The sequence below is a fragment of the Vigna unguiculata genome, chromosome 1, assembly GCF_004118075.2.
Source record: "Vigna unguiculata cultivar IT97K-499-35 chromosome 1, ASM411807v1, whole genome shotgun sequence".
Lineage (NCBI taxonomy): Eukaryota > Viridiplantae > Streptophyta > Magnoliopsida > Fabales > Fabaceae > Vigna > Vigna unguiculata.
In genome coordinates, this window is record NC_040279.1 from 4,975,176 (window position 1) to 5,001,748 (window position 26,573).

The window sequence follows — 26,573 nt, forward strand, 5'->3', positions numbered from 1 at the left end:
TGTATGTTGGTGTGTATATTGTGTTATTGGTGAATTTTTAATGTGAGTGAATGTATACTGTGTGATTGGTGAATTTTCTAACGTAAATCATGCAATGAATATCAGCATGCAATTAGTTTTCAATTTTTGATACGTGTTGCATTCACTCATTTTCTGTGATACGTGTTGCATTCTTTATGCATTTATGTGGTTACCCTGGATGGGTTATTTACGTATTAAAATTTCTTTTTTTATTATAGTTCATTATGGAAGATCATCATTTTAGTTATTTGAGTTTCTTGGATTCTCAAGCGGAATCTCAGCTAAATTGTAGTCTCATGTCAGAGTTTTCTGATTTTGTTCATGATATCTGCGAACAAGATTATACATCTCATTTTGCAACCGATGATATTTTCGCAACACGTGAAGATTTAATTAAATGGGTTAGAGGGGTTGCTTATAATCTTGGATTTGTCGTTATTATTCTAAGATCGGATAAATATAATGGACAACCAGGAAGAAAGACCCATGTATTATTAGGTTGTCAAAGAGGTGGAAAATATAGAAAATACAAGTGTGATGCAGAACCGAGTTTATCTAGGACAAGAAAATGTGATTGTCCCTTTAGATTGAGAGGGAGACCCATCTCTCAAGGGGAGGGATGGGTGTTGAACGTAAAATGTGGTTACCATAATCACGAAGTCTCTTCTACTCTAGTTGGTCACCCCTATGCGGGTAGGTTGAAGTCTACTGAACAGTCGTTGCTTGTTGATATGACCAAAAGTCAAGTAAAACCTGCAAATATACTTCTCACTCTGAAAGAAAAAGATGATTGTAATGTTACAACTCTGAAGCAAGTGTATAATGCAAGATCTAGGTACAAACGTTCAATAAGAGGTTAAAGAACTGAGTTACAACAGTTAATGTTGATGTTGGAACGTGATCACTACATCCATTTTAGTAGATGTCTTGATGAATCTGATGTGGTAAGCGATTTGTTCTGGACCCATCCTGATGCTGTGAAGTTGTTAAATTCATTCAATATTGTGTTCTTAATGGATAGTACCTATAAAACCAACAAATATCGGTTGCCATTACTTGAGATTGTTGGTGTGACCTCAACAGGATTAACTTTCTCGACCGCTTTTGCATTTTTATCTAGTGAAAAGCAAAATAATTTCATTTGGGCTCTTGAAAGGCTAAGAGGTCTGTTTATGACGTCCGAGGGTGGTCCACAAGTCATTGTAATTGATAGGGATCTTACTCTAATGAATGCTGTTGGCATTGTGTTCCCTGAGTGTTATCATCTTCTATGTTGTTTCCACATTCAAAAAAATGTGCAGGCAAAGTGCAAAATGCTAGTAAATTCTGTTGATGCATGGGATGTTGTATTGCAAGCCTGGGAGAATGTCATGGACTGTGAAGATGAATTAAAGTTCAACGAGTGTGTTCATCGTCTTGAGCTTGTTTGCCAGCCATGGCCTGTATTCTTTGAATATGTTAACGACTCGTGGATCATTCTTTACAAGAAATTCTTTGTGAAGGCATGGACGAACAAAGTTATGCATTTGGGGAATACAACATCAAACAGGTATATTTGCATTTTGCTATTAATTAAATTTATTTATTAATGGTTTATATGATTTCCTTGTATAAATTGTACTAGGGTTGAATCTGCTCACTGGAGTCTGAAGAAAGTTCTTGGAAGTAGTATGGGAGACCTTTGTTCGTGTTGGGATGGAATTCACAACGTTATTATCTTGCAACATAACGAAATTAAATCGTCTTTTGAAAGAATTATAAATCTTATCAGTGACTCTTACAAGGCATTGAGTTATAGAAGATTAGTGGGAAATATTTCTAGATGTGCCTTAGAACTCCTTGCTCAAGAGTTGGAAAGAGTAAAGAAGATTGGATTCGATAGTAGTCGTTGTGGCTGCATTCTCAGACAAACTTATGGTCTACCATGTGCGTGTGAATTAACACGATATGATCCTGGGATTATTCCTCTCCAAGAAATTCATGTGATGTGGACTAGGTTGAGCTTCTCCAATGTCTCGTCTTCACAATCTGAAGGGCAATTATCTATTCAGAGGGAGGTTGATCTACTGCTTAATCTTTTCAAAGAAGTTGATATTGCAGGAAAAGTGACCATAAAACATAAATTACTCGACATAGTTTGCCCTTCCATGACATCGATGTTACCACCACCGAGTAAAGTTAAGACGAAAGGTGTAGCTAAGAGTCATAGATCAAAGAAGTCAACCAAACGTGATCCCTCCTATTTTGAGCATGTGGACGCCTTCATTGAGTCCTCAAGACAAGACACATGTGTTGCAAAAACAGAAAACAAGCTGAAGAGCAAACGTGTAATTGAAGAGAAAGTAATACCCATGCTAGAACAGTTCAATCATGTTTTTCATCCTTATATACTCGATGTTGTCGATGTTGTGGCGGACGGTCATTGTGGATATAGATGCATTGCTGCATTGTTGGGTATGGGTGAGGAGTCATGGCCTCTAATCAGACATGATCTATACAAAGAACTTAGTCAATGGCGAGATGAATATGCAACATTAGTTGGAGGCTATGATCGTCTGGAAGAACTGAGAAAGTCTTTGCTAGTTCAATCACCATCAGGGGTATAACTTCTATACACCAATGTTGAAATTTATGTATTACAAGTTTTCTATGATTTTGTTTTATTATAATCTAATTAATTATATACAGGCTAATCGAGACAAGTGGATGACTATACCAAACATGGGGTATGCGATTGCTAATCGGTATAATGTAATCCTCGTGTGCTTGTCATCAGTTCAGAATTTGACGATATTCCCACTTCGTACATCCCCACCTATTTCGCAAAGTCAACATCGACTAAGTTGTATCGGACATGTTTACAATTCTCATTTTGTGCAGGTATATATGTTTATATATATATATATATATATATATATATATATATATATATTATTTTTATAAAGAACTTCATTTCTCTATTGACTAATTGTGTATTTACAGGTTCGTCTACAAGAAGGTTGTCCATTACTGACAGTGGATATCATATCATCTAGCAATTGTTACCCAAAGGCAAAAGGGTGGGCATCATTTTATAGAGATAGGATGCAAGCATTCCTAGATTTACACATAGTGGATCGTAGTTATGTAGATCTCATGGAAGACTGATATTTGTTGATTGTATTAAGTATTTCACTGTTGTAGTTTGTAATTATTTTACCAATATATAAAATTCTAACTCCTTTGGCCAAGGGACGGAAATATTTTGGCCTCATTGCTAACATTAAATAACTTAATATAAAATACCATATATAGATGAAATATCTTAATATAAAATACCATATATAGATGAAATATCTTAATATAAAATCCAATACAAATGTCAATTCTAACATCAAATACAAATAAATCGACTATCCAGACGTAGATGGTCGTCGACCTCAAACTCTACGTCCTCCTCTAGTCTCTTCCTCTTCAACGCCATCTCGAGCCATCTGCAATAACTCATGAGTGCGATCCCAGGCAACTGTGCCCTTAGTAACGTCTCTACAGTCTATCATCCGCTGAAGACCACTTATAATGCGTTTCACGAGACCCTGTGATAATAATAAGTTAATGTCAAATATTAAAAGTTACTAATAATATGAACAACTAAATGTGTAACATACCAATAAACCACTAGAAGATGATGACGGTGACGTCCTCTGAACTGTTATGTCATCTGGCAAATTTCGACGAAGTCGGGGCACAAGCACAAGGCTAGGTCGGTCGGCCTCAGCTCCACGTAAATTGTATGAATGGGAGACTCTCCTAAACCACTGCAAATATCCATCTGAACATGAAAAAGGAGCTGGTGCTTGGACCACTTGATGTACAACAAACTGCTCGTGCTTTTTCCATCGATCATCAATAGCCTCAAAGTCCATCATGGGAACCGAACTAGGCGGTCGTGGAATAGGCTGGATGAAGCCAAATTGTCGCAACACACGCTCTGGCAAATGACGTTGTACGACGGTACCAACCCTCAGGAAGCCATAAAACATGCCATGTGTTACAAGTTGTCGAGCAGCTCTATGTGCTATATATGGGTTCCAAATCATCCCATCATATGTCAAGCCATCCAACTGGACTCTAACATCAGCTATAGCGGAAATGGCGCGTCCAGTGACATAACGTAGAGCACGGGGTTCGGTCTCCACATATGTATCCCGTACTTGCTTCCTTCCCAATGTAGGGAAGTGCTCGTATATCCAAGCCTGTATCAAATAATATTTCATTTAACCATTGTCATATAAAACTAAAAACAAGTAAAATAAATAATAAAATGTTATATAAATGGGTACCTGCAGAAGAGGTAGATATCCAGCTAATTGCTTTGTATTTGCAAAGCTGGCATCTCCTAGCTGCTCATATAAGTGGACAAGAGTAGCAACTCCCCAACCATATGTACGACATGTGGAGAGATCTCTAAATAGCTCGAGATAATGTGTACGAACATAGGTGGCGCTTTTGTTAGCAAATATCGTGCACCCTACAAGGTGCAAAAGATATGCACGTGCAGCAAACTCCCATAGCTCGTTTTCACAATAGATGTCATACAACTCTCTCAACCAACTAAGTCGGACCTGTGCACCCCGACTTTGATTCAGCTCCACACAAGCCATGGCCCGGTCAACACCAAGAAGTGTCGTCAAAATCTCAACAAAGTCTTCATATTCTAGATTTTCAGTCGAGCAAAAGTTTCCACTGATGGAAAGATGGAGAAGTGACCATACGTCATCCAAAGTGATGGTCATCTCCCCAATGGGTAGATGAAAAGTATTAGTCTCGGGATGCCATCTCTCCACGAAACCCAATACCAACCCAAGATCGATATATTCATATAAAATGTCGCACAAAGGCGATAATCCAGAAGCTAACACAAAAGGTGCAACAGAAGGGTGAGGACGTCCTAATTTCTTCACTTTTTTAATATGGAAGACCACTTTCACAGCTCGATCCTAACAAAAGAAATAAAAAAGAATAAAAATACTTAAGAACAACAAAATTAAACCTATATAAAAACTTCTTACTGACCTGACCATCCCATATCATGCGTGCAACATGATCCTGGTACCGGGCAATAAAGATGTATCATACGGACCACCAAGAAATCCTCCACCATCGTTATCAATCTCGTGCTCGTCCTCCTGAGGAACGTCAGAAACCTCATTCTCAACAATATCATCCAAAATAACATTAGCCTCATGCTGACCCCTTCTACGAGTCGATGTTGTCGGTCTCTTTCGTGCACCACCCTGTCTGGAACTCTCGGGTGCATCATTTGAACCATGTCTAGATATATTTCCTCGTGTCCTAACCATATCTATAATAAAATAAAATACAAATTAATAAATAATAAATACTCGCCCTCATCTTTCCTTTTTTTTTCCTTGTAAAAACACTCTAAATGCAGTAAGTGCAGGTTCAATTTCACATCATCTTTCCTTTTTTTTTCCTCGTAAAAACACTCTAAGTGCAGTAAGTGCAGGTTCAATTTCACAAATTGAAGACGGATCACAATCAAATTAATTACATGAAACGAATTTAAATAAAAAACATTAAACGCATTCAAGAAGTAAATCAGATGCTAAAACAGATTTCACATTTCATGGGAAAACCAAAAAACACAGCCAAAACGGATTCCAGGTTCCGTTTCAGCAGTATGGGAAACGGCTTCCACAATCTGTTTCACCTAAGTTTCTAAAAAAAAACAAGAAACGGATCCCACAATCCGTTTTGTAAAAAAAAAAAGGGGAAACGGATTCCACAATCCGTTTCCTAAAAAAAAAAAGAAACGGATCCCACAATCCGTTTTGTAAAAAAAAAAGAACAGGAAATGGATTCCACAATCCGTTTCCAAAAAACAAAAAAAAAGAAACGGATTCCACAATCCGTTTTGTAAAAAAAAAAAAAGGGGAAACGAATTCCACAATCCGTTTCCTAAAAAAAAACCACACGAAACGGATTCCACAATCCGTTTCCTTAAAAAAAAAAAAACGCTGCAAAACCCTTCCTCTCAAATACACACCGCTCATCAACACAACCCACCTTCTAGGGCTATTTCCAAAGCAGGTTTAAGACAAAGGTACAACTAAAATCAATTAAAATAAAAATATACACATGCATTAAAATAAAAATATACACATGCACTGTACTAATATTAAAAAACCAGTAGTACTTAACTGTAAAAAATGGAGAAGCGACGAGAAAGGATGAAAGGCGGTTGCCGACGCTGGGGAGAAGAATGGTGTGTGGAGGAGAAAAGGATTTTGCGTGTGGAGGAGAAAAGGATGGCGTGGGGAGAATGCTTTGTGGGAGAAGAGGGAGAAGAGGGAGAAGGAGGATGGAGAGTGTGTGGAGGTGTGGAGGCGTGGAGGCTGTGTGGAAGATAAAAGAACTTAGGTCAAAGATTCCAAGGGTGCAGGTGCAGGGAATCTGCTTTATTGGGGTGCGGGTGTAGGAGTTTTGGGGGTGCAGTGCGGTGAGGGGTGTGAGGGGTGCAGGGGTATTTGGGGGTGCAATGCGGTGAAAGAGAGAAAATAGATAGTAACTTATTTTATAACCAGGGACAAACATGGAAATAAAGTAGGTTTTGGGGGTACAGAAGAGATTATTGGAGGTGCAGGGAGAAGCCCCCCAAAGATAATTATAACTAGTCTATATAATACGACAGGGGGAGTCTGGAGAAGGGGGTGATTTTTCTCGATTTTGCTTAACCACTCCTAAAACAGTAAGAGAGATAATGTGATGAGAGGAGAGGACGAAAATTGTTTTAGCTTTGTTTTCAAAGTACCAGACCGGAACACTAATAAAAATAACTTAAAACACATGTGTTATTTTTTAAACAATGAATTTTTTACATACTTATATTAATCACATCAATTATATTTACTACAAAGTTCTATATTATTTTTCAATGAAATTAATAAAATAAAAAATTATTATAATAAAATAATAATTTATAATAAAAGAATAATTTTTAAACGTGTAAGTTGGGAGTATGAGAAAATTTGGAATCTCAACCGACCACTATTTTTTTTACATCCTTATCCTAGTCCAAACATGATCTACCTATTTCTGGATCTTTTTACAGAATATATTCAAATAGTTTCCACTGAAATGGAGATGTAGTAATATATATCAAACTACCACTTTTTCAATTGTCTTTTAAACATTAGTTTCAAAACCAGTGAACATTAGCACAACACTGAACACAGAATGAGTTCAGAATGAGCACGGGCAGTGGCAAAGTAGCGTGTGTTACTGGCGCTTCCGGTTACATAGCTTCCTGGCTCGTTAAGTTTCTTCTGGAACACGGTTACAATGTTAAGGCCACTGTTCTCGACCCAAGTATGTGTTTTGATCGGATCTGTTAGGGTTAAGATTACTGATTTTTTATCAGCAATCTAGGATTTAGTTTTGTTCCGTTTTGCAAAACCTGTTTAGAATAAGTTTCCCTCTTTTGTTTTGTAACAAGCAAAATACTTTTGATCCGAAAGATTATGAAATACATACATGTCTTCTTCTTCTTCATTGATTCCTTTTCTGTGTGTCTCTGCCATAATATAATGTGTGACGTGCAGATGATCCCAGAATGGTGGATCACTTGCTTAACCTTCAAGGTGCCAAGGAGAGATTGCATCTCTTCAAGGCAAATCTTCTAGAAGAAGGTTCCTTTCACTCTGCCGTTCAAGGTTGTCACGCTGTGTTCCACACGGCTTCTCCCATTTTCAACAATGCCAAAGATCCACAGGTTTCTTTTGATTGCAATAAGATGTGTTCATTCTTTTTTATCCATGGCCGTATAACAATTTGTTTTTGCTTTTTTTGTTTCAGACCGAGTTGTTGGATCCAGCTGTGAAGGGAACTTTGAATGTTCTGAGATCGTGTGTGAACTCGCCGACGCTGAAACGCGTCGTTTTAACTTCTTCTTTTACTGCAGTTGGGTTCAGCGACAGGCCTAAAACCCCTGATGTGGTGGTTGACGAGACTTGGCACTCCGACCCAGAATTCTGTAAGAGAATGGAGGTATGCGCCGTTTTCTCTTATATACTTTCATTACATGTTAATTATTCAAATGTCAACAAAGTCTTATAATTTGTCATGCATATTATGTTGCCTTGTTCTTCTCACATTTTTGCTATTTATTATTTATGTTCTAGTCATGGTATAACCTTTCAAAGACTTTGGCCGAAGATGCTGCCTGGAAATTTGTGAAAGAAAACAATATCGACATGGTTACAATGAACCCAGCATTGGTTATTGGACCTCTCTTGCAACCAGAGCTTAACACCAGTGCTGCTGTAGTTTTAAATTTAGTTAATGGTAATTACTGTTTACACATTATGCTCTAAAATTTCTATCATTTGATTTTGCTGTTCTGTTCTTAGATAATTAAAAAAAAAAAAAACTGTTGCATCGCCTTCATACAGGTGCGCCAACATTTAAAAATGATTGTTTTAAATGGGTGGACGTGAGAGATGTTGCAATTGCCCATGTTCTGGCATATGAGAATGCTTCAGCTAATGGAAGATATTTACTAGTTGAGAGGGTGATACACTACTCAGACGTTGTGAAGATGATAAGCCATATGTGCCACTGTTTAATGTTTCGAAGGAAAAAGCGAAGAGTTTGGGGATTGAATTTACTCCTTTGGAAGTGAGTCTCAAGGATACTGTGGAGAGCTTGAAGGAAAAGAAGTTTACCAAATTTTAAGTTGTTTCCCTTTGAGAAACGTCGAAACCTTCTTTAGTACCAAATTTATGAATATATTTACTGCAAAATAAGACTTAAATCAGAACTGGTGAGTACTGAAATAAGTTATTTTTTGTGTGAAGTGGTGTTTGTATTACAGATTTATATCACTGGAATATTTTGATAGTGTTTTTAGACTCTTTTTTTTTATGACAATAAAAATAATAAACACAATTGAATTTTTTTATACTATTTATTTTAACGAAAAGTAATTACTAAAGTATGAAAAATAAAATACGAAAAGTAAGGTTCTATTTTTTGTTAAATCATGAAAACCAAAAAATTACGAGGTAAAAGAAATGTGTTTGCTGAAAAATTAAAAAAATTTAACCTCATTATTAATTGTTATAAATTCATAGAAAATATTTATACAAGTTTGGATTCTCAACTACATTTTATCTGATGTGCCTTTAAAATACATAAATAATCATTAATTTTAAAATTTTAAAATATATTAAAGTTATCTTTAAAGTATCAAAGCAATGTATTTTTAATGTTCAGCATAGGACAACATAAAAAAAACTTAGTAGAGAAACTAGACTAAAAAAAATGGTCAAATAGATATTTTATAGTTATTTTTTATTTATACTATTTTAAACTTTTATCAAATAAAAATAATTTTATTATTTGATAATGTAAAGACAACAAATAAAATGAATTATGGGTTGTATTTCATCGAGGAAATATATATAATTAATATATATATATATATATATATATATATATATATATATATATAATCCATACACATTACTAAAAAAACTCACATTTTCTGCAAATTTTGTTTTTAAATTTTTTTCGTAGGGAATACTTACAAATTTTGTTGTGAAAAAATTACAAGAAATTGCTACCAATTTTCTTGCAAAATATTTTGTATAAAACACTTTTCGCAACAAATTTTGTAGGCAATACTTGCAAATTTTATAATTTTGTAGCAAATGATTACCCACGAAGAAATTATCTATCAATTAAAATTTTTAGAAAAAATGGCAGAAAAAAGTTTTTTTTTTGCAAATTGTTTTTAACAAATTTGCAAGAAAAATTCTATGTAATATGAGAATTTCTAGTAGTGACAGTTATGTTATTATCCCTATAATAATATAAAAACAAAATGCGCAAAATTGTTCCTATAATTTAGCTATTTTAATAATTAAAATATTTTCTCATGATTTAATTTCTAACACTTCCCCTTAAGTTGGAGAGTGAATATCAAGAACTCCCAACTTGCGCTTCATGGTAGAGAAAGCTTCTTTTTCTAGTTGTTTAAACACATCAACAAGTTGTTCATCGGAAGGTACATATTTTCTTGCAACTGAACCATCTTGAATCTTATCATAAATGAAGTGGCAATCCATCTCTATATGTCTAGTTCTTTCATGAAATATTGGGTTAGCCGCAATGTGTAAGGCGACTTTATTGTCACAATGCAATAATGCCAATTTAGGATGCAATATCCGTAAATATTTTAACAATGATCATAACCAAGTCAACTCACAACAAGTACCCACAATACTCTATATTCAGCTTCTGCTAAGGATAGAAAAATTGTCTTCTACCTCTTTGTTCGCCAAGAGATGAAGGAGGATAAAAAAAAAAACACAATAACCTGTAGTTGATTTTCGGGATACGGGGCAACCTCCCCAATCTAAATCACAAAAAGTGCACAAAGACAAATCATTTTGTGAAGGAAAAAATAGACCTTGACATGGATTATTCTTTAAATATCACAACACACACATTGTAGCTTTCATATGAGGCTTGCATAGAGCGTGCTTGAATATGCTTAGTATGTGTACCACATAGGTGATATCAGGACGAGTAATTGTCAAATAAATTAAGCGACCAATAACTCGCCTATATAGTGACGGGTCCTTCAATAATTCCCCTTCATCGGAAAGCTTTGTATTTTGTTCCATGGGAAAATCCACGGACTTAACTCCAAGATACCCACCATCTTTGATAATTTCCAAAGTGTATTTTCTTTGTGATATGAAAATACCTTTTTAAGAACGAGAGACCTCAATAGCTAGGAAAAACTTAAGATCACCCAAATCTTTTATCCGAAAATAATGTGTAGGAATTGTTTAAGGCTAGAGATTGCAATAGGGTCATTACCAGTTATGAGAATATCATCGACATAAATCAACAAAGTTGTTAATGACTTACCCTTTTTACATGTAAATAGTGAGTAATCTGCTTTTGATTAAATAAAACCAACAGCCTGAATAGCTATAGAGAATTTGGCAAACCATTCACGAGAAGCTTGTTTTAATCCATATAAGGACTTGTTGAGGCGACACACAAGATTCTCCCCCTGTTGTTGAAAACCTAGAGGAAGGGACATATAGATTTCTTCGGAAAGATCACCATGAAGAAAAGTGTTATGGACATCAAGCTGATGAAGAGACCAATGTTGAGCAGTAACCAAAGCTAATAAACAACGAATTATGACCATTTTAGTAGTAGGTGAAAAAGTGTCATGATAATCAATACCTTCTAGTTGTGTATATCCCTTTGTAACAAGACGTGCCTTATATCGTTCAAGAGAACTGATAACGTTGTCGTTGACGCGATCACATTAATACTACTAAACTATAGCAACGTCAGTATTGCTAAGATAGTAGTCAACAAAATAGAAAGGGTAAAGTAACCCAAAGTCATCTCCCAACGAACATGAAATTGATTTCTAACAAATTAGTTCTTATAAAAACTATACAAAAGAGTTAGTCAAATAAAATAATAAAAATATAGGGGGATTAAGATAAACAAGAAAGAAATAGAAAAGATAAAAACAATAGTAAAGAAAATAGATTGATTCCACTGCTTTTTCAAAATAGATTCATCATCGGTTATCTAAAGATTATTGCTCAATTAATTATTGTTGTAGATTTGCAAATTAATCAATGTAAAGTCTCAATTAATTTGTTGGCATTCTCACTTTTAACTAAAGTACAGTCTCAATTAAAAGTGAGAACTTTTAGATTATCCACAATAAATTCAAGCAAAGTACAGTCTCAATCAAATTTTACTATGTCTAATCATGTCTATTTTTTTATCTCCTCACCAAATAAAAAGCTTAATTAATCAAAGTAAAGTCTCGATTAATTTTAGTTAGAGTAAATACCTTTAATCAAAGTAAAGTCTCAATTATTGGTAAAAACTCATTTAATCACATGAAAGTTTCTAAATAAAATTAAAGTAAAGTCTCAATTAAATTTAAAAACTCTTGGAATCATATGATCAACATGCATATAGATCTAAAATCATTACTTTTTATGTGATTCAAAGATAAAAGACATAGATGAGTTAAAACCTCAACAATAATAAAAAGAACAAAGAAATTATTTCATTTTAACCTCAGAATCCATAATGAAATTACAATGGAATCAACCCAAGAAGTTTAGTAATCCATAGAATGCAAAAGTAAAATAAAAATAGAAAGAATAATAAAGAGAAAGGAAACGAAATTAGGCCCCCCTAAGGGTTCCAAAACTCCGAAGTCCCAAGCTTATTTTCTTCTACTCCCTTCGTCTCTTTATATAGGACTTGGATTGGGCTTTTTGGTTGTTAAAACCTCTCAAATATCTTTTAAAATAAAGATAAATATCATTTATCTTTATTGTGATTTTAAAATATTTGGAGATATAGTTAGTTTTAAAAATATTTAACAAATATAGTTGGTTAATAATTTATGATATAATTAAATAAATTAATTATTTAAAGATATCTGATAAATTATTACCAAATAATATTTGCATTAATTTTGTCAATAAGCCATTTTCAATCCTATATTCCAAATTTGGAGAAATCCAAAAATATCAATATTTGCAGTTAAACCTCTCTCGTTTGACCAGTCTTTGACCATATTTGATCAACTTTGACCATTTTAGTATCTATTGAGAGACTGACATGTGGCAGATCTTCTCTCTCCAAAATTAGGGTTTCTTCTCCTTCATGGATTGTTGCTGCTGCAGGTGCAATGACGTCTACTCCTCGCTGCTCAGACTACCGCAGGAGTGAACGACAAACGATGGTGGCGCAGTTTCCAAGGTTGCTGCTGCAATGGTGAAGTCGCGTATGGCAGCTCTAGTTCGTGGTCAACTTTAGGCGCGGTGCAGCTGCGATGGAGATCATGATGCCTTAGTCATGGTGGTGGTTTCTGCAAGGTGTAGGGCTGACTCACAAGTGCAGGTGCTGCCATGTTTCGTGGTCTGTGTGCTCGCAAAGATTGGCGTCGAAAATTGTAGGTCCTGCTGCTATGGAGGGTGACGTCTTTGCCAGCGACGGCGAAGTGCAAGGTTAGAACCAAGGTGGCTGCTGCGTTATTCTGGCCACTTTGCTGCACTGAAGATGAAGATGCGCGTTGTGCGATGGTGGTGTTGCGAACAATGGTTGTAGGTTCGCGCAGATCAGTGGTGCGTGGAGGCACTTCCGCTACTGCGTTTTCTTGGCTTCCATGTAATGCATATCTGCGTTGATGGTGGTTCACAACGCAGGTGAGTTGAGGTGCGATGGTGCCATGATGACTATTGTTCGTGAACGTGAGAGGAGTGATACTGCACCGTCGAGATGAAGATGGACATGTGGTGGCTGAACGTTGCTATGGTGGCCGACATCAATGGTTGGCGGTGGTGGGCTGCTATTGGATGAAGGTGCCTAGGGTTTAAGGAAAGAAGATGATGATGATGTGGCACTACTTCATTGGCTGAATTTTGAGTTGTTGGATTATGACATGTGTCATCATGTGGTTGGACAAATTTGAAAGTTGAGGATTGCCATATGGCAGCATCTGATTAAGTAGAGTTTAAGTGGTAGGAGGGGTGTAACTTAGTAGAAACTAGGGGTGCAGAAGTAAGTTTTATGTGACCCATTTGGAAAGAGGAGTGTGTAAAGTAAAAACTGGGGGTGCAGAAGTGATTTTTCCAGACCTTGCTGATTTTAGACTTATTTAAAGGTGGTTTGTACTTCAATCAATTTATTTTTCCACCTTAAATGAGCTTAATCTTAACTTCAGCTGCATCAACAAACGTTAAAATATCCAAAAATAATTTATGCAGCAAAAAATCACTTTTTAAGACATTTTTATTACATAAGCTCAAATAGCCTAATTATCAGAACTGTCAATTAAATCACTCTTTAAGCACATAAATTCAATTAAATACCTAGAATTAAACACTTAATGAGGAAAAAAATACGCACTCATTAAGAACCATCAGATTTGCGCTTGATTTTATATATCCAACGACAACCAATAGTTTTCTTTCCAGAAGGAAGAGTTGTAATAGACCAAGTATTATTGGCCTCCAAAGCAACCAATTCAGATTGCATTGCCTCTTACCAATGAGTGTGAGAAATAGCTTGTTCATAACATGTAGGTTCAATATCATTAGTAATATAGTAGCAATAAAGGACCGATGTTGAGGGGTATAATAATCATAAGAGATAAAATTGCATGGAGGATATCGTGTACCTTTATTTGGAAAAGATGAGGAGGATGACAATAGGCTAGGGGACACTACCTGATTGCAAATATAATCTCGTAAAGCTACAAAAGGACCATGAGATCGTTGAGAACGACGCAAAGGAATCACAAGTGGGGAATTAGTGGGAGGCACAATTGTGTTTTTTGTAGGTGGTGGTGGAGTGTATGGAAGAGTTGCAGACGAAGGGTTATCTAGGACAACATTAGGTATGACAAGGTCTATGGTGGTGAAAGAAGTGGTGACAACATTGGATATCATATAACTTGTAAGCCTTTTGGCCAAGAGGATAACCAAGAAAAACACATTTTTGGGCACGAGGAGCGAACTTATGAAAAACATGAACATTAGTAGCATAAGCAAGACATCCAAAAACTCGAATTTGTGAATAAGAAGGGAGTTTACCATATAAGCACTAAAAAGGTGTCTGACTTGATAGAAGAGTTGTAGGTAACCTGTTAATAATATGGACATCAGTGGAAACACATTCTGCCTAAAAGTGTAAGGCAAGATGAGCTTGAAAACGAAGAGCGCGTGTTGACTTAAGGATATGTCTATACTTACGCTCGACAACTCCGTTTTGTTGTGGTGTGTAAGTGCAAGAATGTTGGTAAGTTGTTCCTTATTGTGTAAAAAAATCTCATGTAGAAAAAAATTCCCTCCCATTGTCAATCCGAATATTGGCTATATTGGTATTAAAATGGGGTTTGACAAAAGAGAAGAAATTGGTAAAAAGATGTCAGGTTTCACTTTTATAATGCATGAAAAAAATCTAAGTGAAGCGAGAAAAATCATCCACAATAGTAAAAAAATATTGTGCACCAGAAAGAGAAGAAACTTTATATGGTTCCCAAATATTACAATGAAGTAATTCAAAAGATTTAATGAAAGAAATTGAGCTATTTGGAAAAGGAAGGCGTGTCTGTTTTGCAAGAGTACAAACATCACAAATTTTATTTGACTCTAAAGAGAAGTTTAACAAAGTTTTAGCCATGAAATCTATTCTAGATGGAGATAGATGTCCTAGTCGTCGATGCCACAAGGTAGTAGAAATGTTTGAAGGAGGAGATGACTTGGTGGCATGGGCTGCAAGTGATGGAATGGGAGTGTGTGACTTTGATGTCATTGCAACCAAGTAATAGAGTCCACCTTGTTTGTCCAAACCAATTGTCATTCTCGTAATCAAATCCTGTAAAATACACCTATAAGGAAAAAAAGTTACTAAACAATTTAAATTTCTTGTGACCTGACTTACTAACATCAAATCTACTTTTAAAAAGGTATCACAAGCACATTTGTTAAAGAAACAATTGGACTTAAAGGTAAAGTTCCAATAGAGCTAATAGGGGCCTGATTACCATTTGGCATAACAACTAGTGGTAAAGAAGTGTTTTCTTTACTATTGACAAGCAAGGTTGGTGAAGAAATAATGTTATCGATGACCCCACTATCAATTATAAGTTTGGGTGGTGACAAACCTGAAAAAACATTGGCGTTGTTGACCTTAGGATTAGTTGACGAAGATGATACATTACCTTGCATAATAGACAACATATGTTGAAGTTGTAGTTCAGTTAATTCATTCATTGTGGATTGCAACTGTTGCATCAATGGAGTTGCTATGACATTATTTGTTGAAAATTGACTATTCCGATTGGGCTTAAAATAAGCATTTTGGGTGACTCCATGCCTTCGGTGTTTAGGAGAATAATCATGTAGCTTCCAACATGTGTCTTTTGTATGATGATCTATATCACAATGAGAACAATGCATCGGCTTTTGATTAGATGAATTAAAACGAGAATGAGAACCTTATTTGTGGCTAACAACAAGTGCTATTTGTTAATTCTTTTGAACAACCATGGTTGAAGCTTCTATTGTGTCATGTGGTGCCCAAATGTCGCTTTTTTTCTTCTTGAATGATAGAAGAGTAAGTCTGTGTAACATCAGGCAATGGATTCATTAAGAGATGTTGACCACGAATAACACTAGAGTCATTCAACCCTATAAGAAATTGCATCAGTTTGTGCCTTTTATTGTTTGCTCCACAAGTGCAGGTTGCAGGTTGCATTACTATAGGAGCCTAACTCATCCCATAATTTCTTTAACTTCGTGTAATAGGTTGCGATTGTCATTTGATCTTGAGTAGAGATGGCAAATAAACCCGTGCCCGTGGGTATCACCCGAACTCGTCCCCGTTTTGACGGGGAATCCCCGCTTTGACTGGGTATGGGTATGGGTATGGGTAATACCCGAAATTTTCAACTGGGGATGAGGATGGGGATGGGGATGGGGATATATATATACCCGCCCAAATACCCGTCCCCGCTTAAATTACTAAACTATTTATAATTTATTAAATAATCTAAAAAATATATATAAATAAATAATATATTTACACATATAATATAATATAATATAATATAATATAATATAATATAATATAGTATATATACATATAAATAAAATATACTTTTATATATATATATATATATATATATATATTTACACATATACATGTAATATAATATAATATAATATAATATAATATACATATAATATATATACATAATAATATAATATAATATATATAATATATACGTATAAAACAAATTAATCATTTAACTAGTGAGATTTTTTATAAACAAATTTATAACATTACAAATTTATAAAAATTTAAAAGAAATATATATATATATATATATATATATATATATATATATATATATATATATATAAAAGCATAAAATATCTACGCATATACATATAATATATATACATAATAATATAATATATTATTATATAATATAATATAATATATACTTAAAATAAATATATATCTATAAAAAAAAAATATATATATATATATATATATATATATATATAAACATAAGATATCCACACATATAATATATATACATAGTAATAATAATATAATATAATATATATAAATAATTATATATATATATAAACATAAGATATCCACACATATAATATATATATATACATAGTAATATAATATATAATATAATATAATATAATATAATATAATATATATATATATATATATATAACATATTTCTCATTCTCTTTGTTTTTGTTATACACTTTGTTTACTCTCTCAATTGTCTGGTTTGTTTTTCAAGATTTAATTTTGAAGGTAATTTTTCTTCTTCTTATTACATAATTTTTACTCTCTGTACATGGTTATGTTCAAATAGGTGTTCCTCAATTTCATTCTATGAAATAATTTTTAGGTTACACATTTGATTATCTTTATTTATTTATTTATTTTCATGAAAATGTTTGACTCTTATTTTGTAGCTCTTCTTTTTGTTACTTTGGTTATACACTTTTTTACTCTCTTTTAATTGTTTGGCTTGTTCTTTAAGGTTTAAGCAGATCTTCAAGGTACTTTTCCTTTTATCATAATCTTAATTATACATTTTTTTTTCCGTTATGTTATGTTCAAATGGATATTCTCAAATTTGGGTCACACATTTAATTATCTTTACTCCTTTATGAGAATGAATATGATGAAGAAGGTACATTATATTCTAGTAATTAAAATTTTCAATTTCAATTATTATATCATATCTAATTTTTCATTTTTTTTCTATGTGTAGGTGGACCGAATGCAAATGAAACCACTGATCATTTGTAAAATTAATAAATATTTTGGTTATTATAAAATTTTAGTAATGTGTAATTTTTTAGCTTTTATATAATTATTTGAATTTTATTTAGTTGTTATTTGATACTTTAATTTGAGATTTATACTATTATAATATTTTTCTTAATATTTGACATCATGAAAATCAAAAAGAGTATGTTATTTTAATATTGAATATTTTGATAGTATCATGATTCCGTTGGTGTGATTTTTAAATTTTTTTTATAAAAAATATTTAATTGATATATGGAACAATAAAAAAATGGGTATGGGTATGGGTATAAGAAAATACCCGTTACCCGGTGGGGATGTGGATGGGTCAAAAGTTGTATACCCGTTGGGTTTGGGGATGGGGATGGGGATGAATTTTTATTATGGGGATGGGGATGGGATCATGATACCCGTACCCGCCCCGTTGCCATCCCTAATCTTGAGTCAAACAAGCAATGTCTCTCTCAATCTGAAAAATCTGTGGTGCATGACTTTGAGAGAAGCAATTTTGAAGATCTTCCCAAACTTCATGAGCGGTGTCATAGAAAATAACACTATCTACAATATCATGTGAAAAAGAATTAAAAATCCAAGATAATACTATGTCGTTGCATTTTTTGCATGCTACATATTCTTCTGGATTGTCTTCCGTAGAGGGTGCCTTGAAAGTTCCATCAACAAAACCCAATTTGGATTTTCCATTTGAAGAGATGACCATGGCTTTACGCCAAGTTGAAAAGTTTTCTCCATTTAGAGATTTTGAAACAAGGACCATTCTGGGATGGTCAGAATGATGGGGAGAATAAGAACTATTAGAATTTGGTTCTTTTCCATCGTTAGCCATGTAAAAAAGGATAGGAAAATAAAAAAATGAATGATTGAGCGTAGGATCGTTCCTGCTCCTGATACCATGTAAAGGAAACAAATAAAAGGAATTCTGGGTTCTATTTCATTAAAAGGAAGAACATAAATAGATACAAGAGAGAATATGTATAATTAATATATACAATCCCTACAGTTACGCTATTATTCCTATAATAATGTAAAAACGTGCAAAATTGTTCCTGTAATTCAGTTATTTTAATAATTAAAATATTTTCTCATGATTTAATTTCTAATAGATAAAAATGCAAATAACAACCCTAACATTAACCACTTCCATGAATCAAAAATGTCATGTTATTAAACTTTTTAATTACTTCCCACATAATTTTTACGTATTTTTTTAATATTTTAATACATTTAAAAGTATACTTTCATATTATTTACAACATTCAATCATACTATTGAACACTTACATATGATTTTTTTTTCTTAGAGTCACAAATAATAATGTTGAGGCATCGACAATCAAGGTATTAAAGAAGAATATTGAAGTGAAGACATACAAATGAATGATATAATGTAAGTAAGAGAAAAATGTAGAAAACATAAGAAAAATCGAGACGCAAAGGATAACAAGGGTGATGAAAATAAAGACTGATAGAGGAGTTTAAGTTAAAAGAGTGATCGAGTTTGAAACGTGTTTTTTAGTTAATGTCGAAGCGAAAATGTGTCAAACGGTATAAACAACTCAACTATTATCATGATACATGTTTGAAACGTCAAATAAAATTAACAAAATTTAGTTAAAAAGACTAAATTCACATATTTCTAAAGTTGGAAGACTAAATTGGGTCAAAGTCTCGAAGATAGACTAATTCCAATTTTCATGAAAAGTTAAAGTGCCAAAAACATATTTAACCCAATTTGTTTTTACGTGTCAAAGCGTTTTAAATGGTATTTGAGTTGTTTGCACCATTTTGACATAGTCTAGCTCAATTGTTAGTCTAGAACACCATTTAACAAACCTAAAAAAATTGATATCATTAGGTTAAAAGGAATATATAAATTCATTTTTAAAGTTTGGGGACCACAATGTACAAAAGTTTGAGAGATGAACAAATTTCAATTTCATGTGGAACTAAAAACATACTTAACCCTTATATTTTTTTAAAGATGTAAATATGCAATTGTATTGTAATTTAAATCATTAACATTTATAAATTAAGTTCTAATTATTAATTATAATAGAGAAATTTAACATGTAAATATAATAATAATTTAATTTTATCCGATTAAAAACATTACTTAATCAATTAAAAGTTTAGAAAAGATTTATATAATTTAAATATGCTTTTAGTATTTATTTATACATATATATATAAACAAATTTAAAAGAAAAAACTAAAAAATAGCTTAAAAATTATAAAAAAAAAAGTGGCAAGCCAAACTCTTGCATACTTTTTTATATCTTATGCAAAATCTCACATATTCTTGTTGTTTATAGTTGAAGGATGATCTCTTAAGTTGAACAAAAGTCTACTTGTTAATGAGGTCAATACGACCTACCAACATACAACCATTTAAATCTTGAGCAATAAAAGTTCTTAGGTACAAAAGAAAACAATCTAGCAATAGTGCTTAAAACATAAAAAAATCACATACCAACACAATAATATAACAAGGATAATGCAAATCATACATGGATATGCATGTTTGAAACTTAATTATCAATACTACAAATCACACACCAAGAAGTGGAGTCAACAACTAAAGAAGGTTTCGACGTTGACGGGTAACAACTTAAAATTTGATGAACTTCTTTTCCTTCAAGCTTTCCACAGTCTCCTTGAGGCTCACTTCCAAAGGAGTAAATTTAATCCCCAAGTTCTTTGTTTTTTTCTTCGAAACCTGATATATCGGCGCATATAGCTTCTCATCTGCACACCTGGTAATATTGTTGAGAAGGTGAAACAGTATTAGAAAAATCAACACAGGAAAACTTCAATTATGTATAACTGTATAAATGTGTAACAAAATTATATCGCCCAATGAAAAGTCACCTTGAGCTCATAGCCTTTTCATACAAAATAACATTTTAAAGACTTACATATGCAAAGTTTTTGGCCTCATTTTAGCAACATATCATTAAGTGAATTCCAAATGAAAAGTTCTACGCAAGTTTATATATATATATATATATATATATATATATATATATATATATATATATATATATATATATATAATAGGTGTGTCTGAGGAAGTGTATCAAACTAATTAGCTTTACAACTTAACTTATTTACTTATTTAAAAACATTTTGATTGTGCATATTCTTCAGAAGACTAATTTTCTAAGTTAGTGAAAATAAAAATAAAATGCAATGCAACAAGACAATGAAGAAGATATAATGCACATCGCATTTTTATACTTGTTGGCCTTACCCTGAAAAATATGTTTAGTTCTTAATTAATTGATTGAATATCATTAAGTATAATAACATTGTGAAGTACAATGTGTTGTCAAGGGTAATGGCTAAAGTTGGAGAAGGAAGAAGAGGAAGATAAAGAAAAAAAAGATAAAGAAAAACATTACAAAAAAATCACATATTATCGGCAGACACAATCCGACAATAATATCAAAAATTTGTTGGTAATTCAAATTTATCACAGATTACCAATGATTAAATTTTTTAATGTAAAGTGATTGACGATGAATTTTACCATAGAATCACAAAATCCATCAATAATTACTGATGATCACAAATTGCTCACAAATTCGTCAGTGATACGCAATTTTCTTGTAGCAGTAAGTTATTTGTCCAAATACTTGATTATAATTACAATATATTGATATATTGATGAGGTAATTATGTTGTCTTAGCCTATATAATATAAGGTTTTTTATTGTTTAAGATGAATATGCATTTTGGATACTAAATTGAGTTTTGAAGGAAGTAAACAAAGCACTAAATAGTGGGTATGAATCGCAAGCAATCTTGAAACTATATAAAAATAATTATACTCACTTCTGGGGAAGTTGCAATGTTGGGAACAAATCACGTAACATCTTCACAATGACCGAGTTGTGTGTGACCCTTCCAACTAGACAATATCTTCCATTAGCTGAATGATTCTCAAATGCTAGAATATGAGCATTTGCAACATCTTTCACGTCTACCCATCCCGAAATAACATTTCTAAATGTTTCAGAACCTAAAAGAAGGAGATGGAACACTTTCTTCAATTATCGAAGGTTTGAGCAGTGAAATAATAGAATTTTTAGAGCAGAATGTGTAAATATTAATTACCATTAACAAAGTTTAAAACTGCAGCAGCACTGGTGTTAAGCTCTGGTTGCAAGAGAGGTCCAATAACCATTGCTGGGTTTATTGTAACCAAGTCAATGCTGTTTTCTTTTGCAAATTTCCACGCAGCCTCTTCCGCCAAAGTCTTTGAAAGGTTATACCATTTCTAAAACATAAATAGAAAATAGAAAAATATGTGAAGAAAAAGGTAACATAATACACGACACAAATTTAAAAGACTTTGTTGATATTTTAATAAGGAAAATGATTTTTTGACTATTAAATTTTGACAATTTTTTTTTACAATCTTAGGTGTCATCTTTTAAGTAGTTTTTCATTTTTCCTTTTTTTTATTCTTAATATTTCAAAACCATTTAGAATATGACACCTCATATTCTTAATTGGGATACTAAATTGAATCAACTAAAAATATGGAGAACAAATTGAACTAAACCAAAAAATTAGGAGACCAAATCAGTAATTATACTTTTATAATAATACAAAATAATAAAATTATTATTGTTATTATTATTATTATTATTAGCGAAAACATATGCATTGTTGCGTTGTCTCTGTGTGTTCGCATTTTTTAATTTTCATAAAAATTTGAATTAAAATCAATATAAAATACATAATTAATTTTTAAAATAGTTGTTAAATGTAAAATTAGAAAATTAAAATACGTACACAAATGAAATTTTTAAAATAACCATTAAAGACATAAGATGTTTTTAGAATAATGGTTAAAAGTAAACTATTTATAAAATAATTAATTTTTAAAATAATAATTAAGGGTAAAATTGGAATAACAAATATGGACACAAAAAAAATATCATCTTTATATATTGTTATAGATAATTATAAAATTAAATATAAATAATTTTATAATTTCTTAAAAATATTTTTATTTATTTTATAGGTAGTTTTTTAATTAAAAAAAATTAAGTTTAAGAAAATTGGTCAAATATAAAAACGGTTAAAATTAAAAAAAAAATTTAAATAGTAAAATTGATAAAATAATTATTTTAATTTAAATTTTTTTTATTTAAACTATAAATTGAAAAATAAATGTGGACATAAAAAAATTCTCTTCATATATAAGTATAAAATAATTATAAAATTAAATAAATGGTCACTTATTCGATAAAATATTTATTTTAATTAAAAAAATTATTTAAAGAGTAAAATTAAAAAAAATAGATGTGCACACATCTAAATTCCTAAATATGTTAAGTTAAAAATATAGAGTATCTGTAAAGCAAATATTACCTATATTAGAACCATGCAAAACCCACGCTATTTTTTGGATTTGTATTTGCTTTTATCATTATATATAATATAAATTATATATAATATAAAGAGAATTCTTTCTTTTATGTCTACATTTCAAAATACAAATTTTATCTTTTAAAATATATATTAAATTTTGAAAATTGACCATTACTTTTATAAAATTTTTTTCTCTATTTATCAATAATTATTTTCTCATATTTTCTATATATTTCACTTTATTTTTAATAAATATAATTTTATTTTATATATTAATTTAATAATAGTATATTATCATCATCTATTAATATAATATCACACATATTTAAAAAATGCGTACACACACATGCACGATAGAAAGATATTGAAAATGCGTATTAGCTATTTCAATTAATATTGTAAACTTTTATTTTTTTATAAAATATATAAATAAAAATATAATTATGTTTTTAAATATATTAAATGTAGAATATAATTATATTTTTAATTATAATTATTGAAAATAAATTTATTAATATTTATTAATTTTAAAACAATTATGGAAACAAATAAAAATTAAAAAATAATAAATAGAACTATGTAATCCTTTTATTATGTGTGATTGATATTGTGTTGATGTACTTGATTTTTCATTATTTATAATTAATAAATAGAACTATGTAATCATTTTATAATGACTATTTAATGATATAAATTTATTAATTTTAAAAACATAATTTTTAAGTTTTAATTTTTATCTCGTTATTAAATATTTTTATTATAGTTTTTAATTTCTAAGTTGGAATATTATATTTTTCGTGCATATTATATTACTAGTTTTATTTTAATCATTAAAATATTTCAATTTAACTTTAAAATTAAGCACAAGTAACATAATTAAATATACGTGGTAGAGTTATTATATTAAGGACGATGCTAGTTAATAATATGCTGTTAATCATAAAAGAAAATTAAAAATAATAATAGAAAATATAAAATAAAAATGTTATTATTAGTATTATTATTATTTTGAAATATATTATTTAATAAATAAAATAAATATTAAAAATAAGATGTCCGTTTGAATAAAAGTATAATATAAAAATGTTGAAAGAAAAATATTAAATAAATAAATATGAAAATGACTTTTCATATTACACGTTTGAGAACTATTTTAATAATATTAAACATACTAAGAGGGTTTTATATGCAACGGTTTACGATTACTGTGTAAAGAAAATTGAATTAAAAAACTCAATTTCTATTCATTAATGTTTGATTAAAATGTTCCAAAATTTTAAATAATTCATCATTTTATCAGTTTCAATTTGGTACAAATTTTGAAAAAATATAATTATTAAGTCGTTTTAATTAATATGTACTAACAAGTTAATTATATGTTACGTGTTAATTTTTCAATTCTTTTAATTTTAAAATTTTATTTATTTATTTTAAAAATTTATTTTTATCATATATCACATCAATATTATTTTACGTGTTACATTAATATTCAATCACATGTCAAGTTGATATGTTTCTATATTTATTATTTTGATTCTAATTCATTCATAAATTTTTTAAAAATTTTTTAATTTTATCTGTTCGAAATTGAAAATAAATTTAACTATTATATTTTAATAATTTTTATATAAATGTTAGAATTAATTTAAAAATAACAATTTTGTAAATCTCAACATTAAATTAAGTATATTTTGGTGGGTGATGATGGATGCATACTCCTATCTCTAACCTACACTTACGCAACGCAGCACCAATAAAATTATATTTTTTTAAAATATTAAATAATTAAAAAAATGAATAAAAAATAAAAACATTAGCTTTTATTACGTATTAAATAGAGTTTAAAGATTTTAACGGTGGGGATACAGAACATTCCTTTTCTGTCCTTCATTTTCAAATTTTGTCAGAGAATCAAAAGCGATGGGAACATTCTATAGTTAAACGTTGTGATAACTTTATTTTCAGCCGCAGTCCATGCATAGCACACGGGTGCATCTCCTCATGCTTCGGAGACAAATAATTTTTTAGTTCTAAAAGCACAAAACTTTATCATATATATATATATATATACACGTTTTAAAACATGTAATGAAAGTTCATGAGAGGAAACTGCACATACCCCATTTCTCCGACAGAATTCTGCGTCGGAAAACCAAGTCTCGTCAACCACCACATCAGGGGTTTGAGGCTTTCCGTTGTATGCAACTGCAGCAATAGAAGAAGTTAAGACCACACGTTTCAGCGTTCGGGACTTCACACACGACTTCAGAACATTCATAGTCCCCTTCAAAGCTGGATCCAACAACTCGCCCTGAAACACGTCACGTTATACGTAATCCACAGATGAAACAAATGCACAAATCCAACCTCAAATGAAACAAACCTGCGGGTCCTTCGAAACGAGAAAAAAGGGAGAAGCAGTGTGGAACACAGCGTCACAACCTTCAACGGCAGAGTCGAAGGAACCTTCTTCTAGAAGATTCGCCTTGAAGAGATGCAGTCTCTCCTTCGCACCATCAAGGTTAAGCAAGTGATCCACTTTTCTGGAATCACCTGCACATTATATTTTAACCAAACTTCAATTTCCGAAATAGTAACGTCTTTTATCGGAAGGTCCTCCACTATAATAAGATAACTTTATCATATATAATTGAATGTATTAATCGATATTATGCACGAGATATATATCTCAATACCAGGTTTCATTTCATGCACGATATATATATTGATATGAAAAAATGTAGCCTAAAAATAAAATAATTTCAATTTCATAATATATATAATATATAAGCTAATATATAACTCATCTTACAGACTAATTTTATAAGATTAAATTAAATTTAAAGTAACTTTTAACTACAATTATGTTAAATAATCTTAAACGAAAACAAAAATTATAGAAAACAGAAAAAAAAAGCACGTACTTAGGTCGCGAACTGTAGCATTAACAGTGTAACCGCGTTGGAGGAGAAACTTGACGAGCCAGGATGCAATGAAACCGGAAGCGCCGGTGACACAGACAAGTTGGCCAGCGCCGATGGTCATTGTGGATTATTTTGTTCTGAGGTGAGTGTTGGAGTTGTGGTGTGTTGAATGACTCTGAGCGTGAGGTTTTAAAAGGAGAGTGGTGGTGTTGAGAAGACCACGTGGTTTACTAAATTTTGACAACATTTTTTATAATATGAAATAACATTTTTAAATGATTTTAAAATATTAAAAATAAAAAAATAAAAA

At 31.4% G+C, this 26,573-nt stretch overlaps 3 protein-coding genes and 1 pseudogene across 3 annotated transcripts; 2 read left to right on the forward strand and 2 right to left on the reverse strand.

The window, feature by feature from the left end:
* Window positions 1-1,193: 1,193 nt before the first annotated feature.
* LOC114187391 lies at window positions 1,194-3,168 on the forward strand. The gene is made up of 4 exons (XM_028075641.1): window positions 1,194-1,570; window positions 1,646-2,621; window positions 2,710-2,901; window positions 3,004-3,168. The coding sequence occupies exons 1-4, from the start codon at window positions 1,194-1,196 to the stop codon at window positions 3,166-3,168; spliced, it is 1,710 nt and encodes a 569-aa protein (XP_027931442.1).
* A 272-nt stretch (window positions 3,169-3,440) lies between these two features.
* On the reverse strand, window positions 3,441-5,094 carry LOC114187398 (protein MAIN-LIKE 1-like). Its single transcript, XM_028075650.1, has 4 exons — window positions 5,077-5,094; window positions 4,344-5,000; window positions 3,669-4,256; window positions 3,441-3,596 (listed from the first exon to the last, which is right to left on the reverse strand). Exons 1-4 carry the CDS (start codon window positions 5,092-5,094, stop codon window positions 3,441-3,443), a joined length of 1,419 nt encoding a protein of 472 aa, XP_027931451.1.
* Window positions 5,095-7,185: 2,091 nt separating this feature from the next.
* On the forward strand, window positions 7,186-8,886 carry LOC114162237 (annotated as a pseudogene).
* Window positions 8,887-20,289: 11,403 nt separating this feature from the next.
* On the reverse strand, window positions 20,290-26,415 carry LOC114185516 (cinnamoyl-CoA reductase 1-like). The gene is made up of 6 exons (XM_028073278.1): window positions 26,264-26,415; window positions 25,723-25,892; window positions 25,459-25,650; window positions 22,074-22,236; window positions 21,792-21,978; window positions 20,290-20,710 (listed from the first exon to the last, which is right to left on the reverse strand). Exons 1-6 carry the CDS (start codon window positions 26,382-26,384, stop codon window positions 20,566-20,568), a joined length of 978 nt encoding a protein of 325 aa, XP_027929079.1. The 5' UTR covers window positions 26,385-26,415; the 3' UTR covers window positions 20,290-20,565.
* Between the last annotated feature and the right edge of the window lie 158 nt (window positions 26,416-26,573).

What these genes read in the sequence shown, in the direction of transcription:
- LOC114187391 (XM_028075641.1), top strand. Translation starts at nt 1,194, where the DNA reads ATGACGTCCGAGGGTGGTCCACAAGTCATTGTAATTGATAGGGATCTT. An exon ending in TAGTTCAATCACCATCAGGG is followed by an intron (nt 2,622 to 2,709) that starts GTATAACTTCTA and finishes AATTATATACAG; the next exon opens with GCTAATCGAGACAAGTGGAT. An exon ending in ACAATTCTCATTTTGTGCAG is followed by an intron (nt 2,902 to 3,003) that starts GTATATATGTTT and finishes GTGTATTTACAG; the next exon opens with GTTCGTCTACAAGAAGGTTG.
- LOC114187398 (XM_028075650.1), bottom strand. An exon ending in GATATCTACCTCTTCTGCAG is followed by an intron (nt 4,257 to 4,343) that starts GTACCCATTTAT and finishes TATTTGATACAG; the next exon opens with GCTTGGATATACGAGCACTT. An exon ending in CATCTTCTAGTGGTTTATTG is followed by an intron (nt 3,597 to 3,668) that starts GTATGTTACACA and finishes TTATTATCACAG; the next exon opens with GGTCTCGTGAAACGCATTAT.
- LOC114185516 (XM_028073278.1), bottom strand. Translation starts at nt 26,384, where the DNA reads ATGACCATCGGCGCTGGCCAACTTGTCTGTGTCACCGGCGCTTCCGGT. An exon ending in TCGTTTCGAAGGACCCGCAG is followed by an intron (nt 25,651 to 25,722) that starts GTTTGTTTCATT and finishes GACGTGTTTCAG; the next exon opens with GGCGAGTTGTTGGATCCAGC. An exon ending in ACATTGCAACTTCCCCAGAA is followed by an intron (nt 20,711 to 21,791) that starts GTGAGTATAATT and finishes CAATATTACCAG; the next exon opens with GTGTGCAGATGAGAAGCTAT.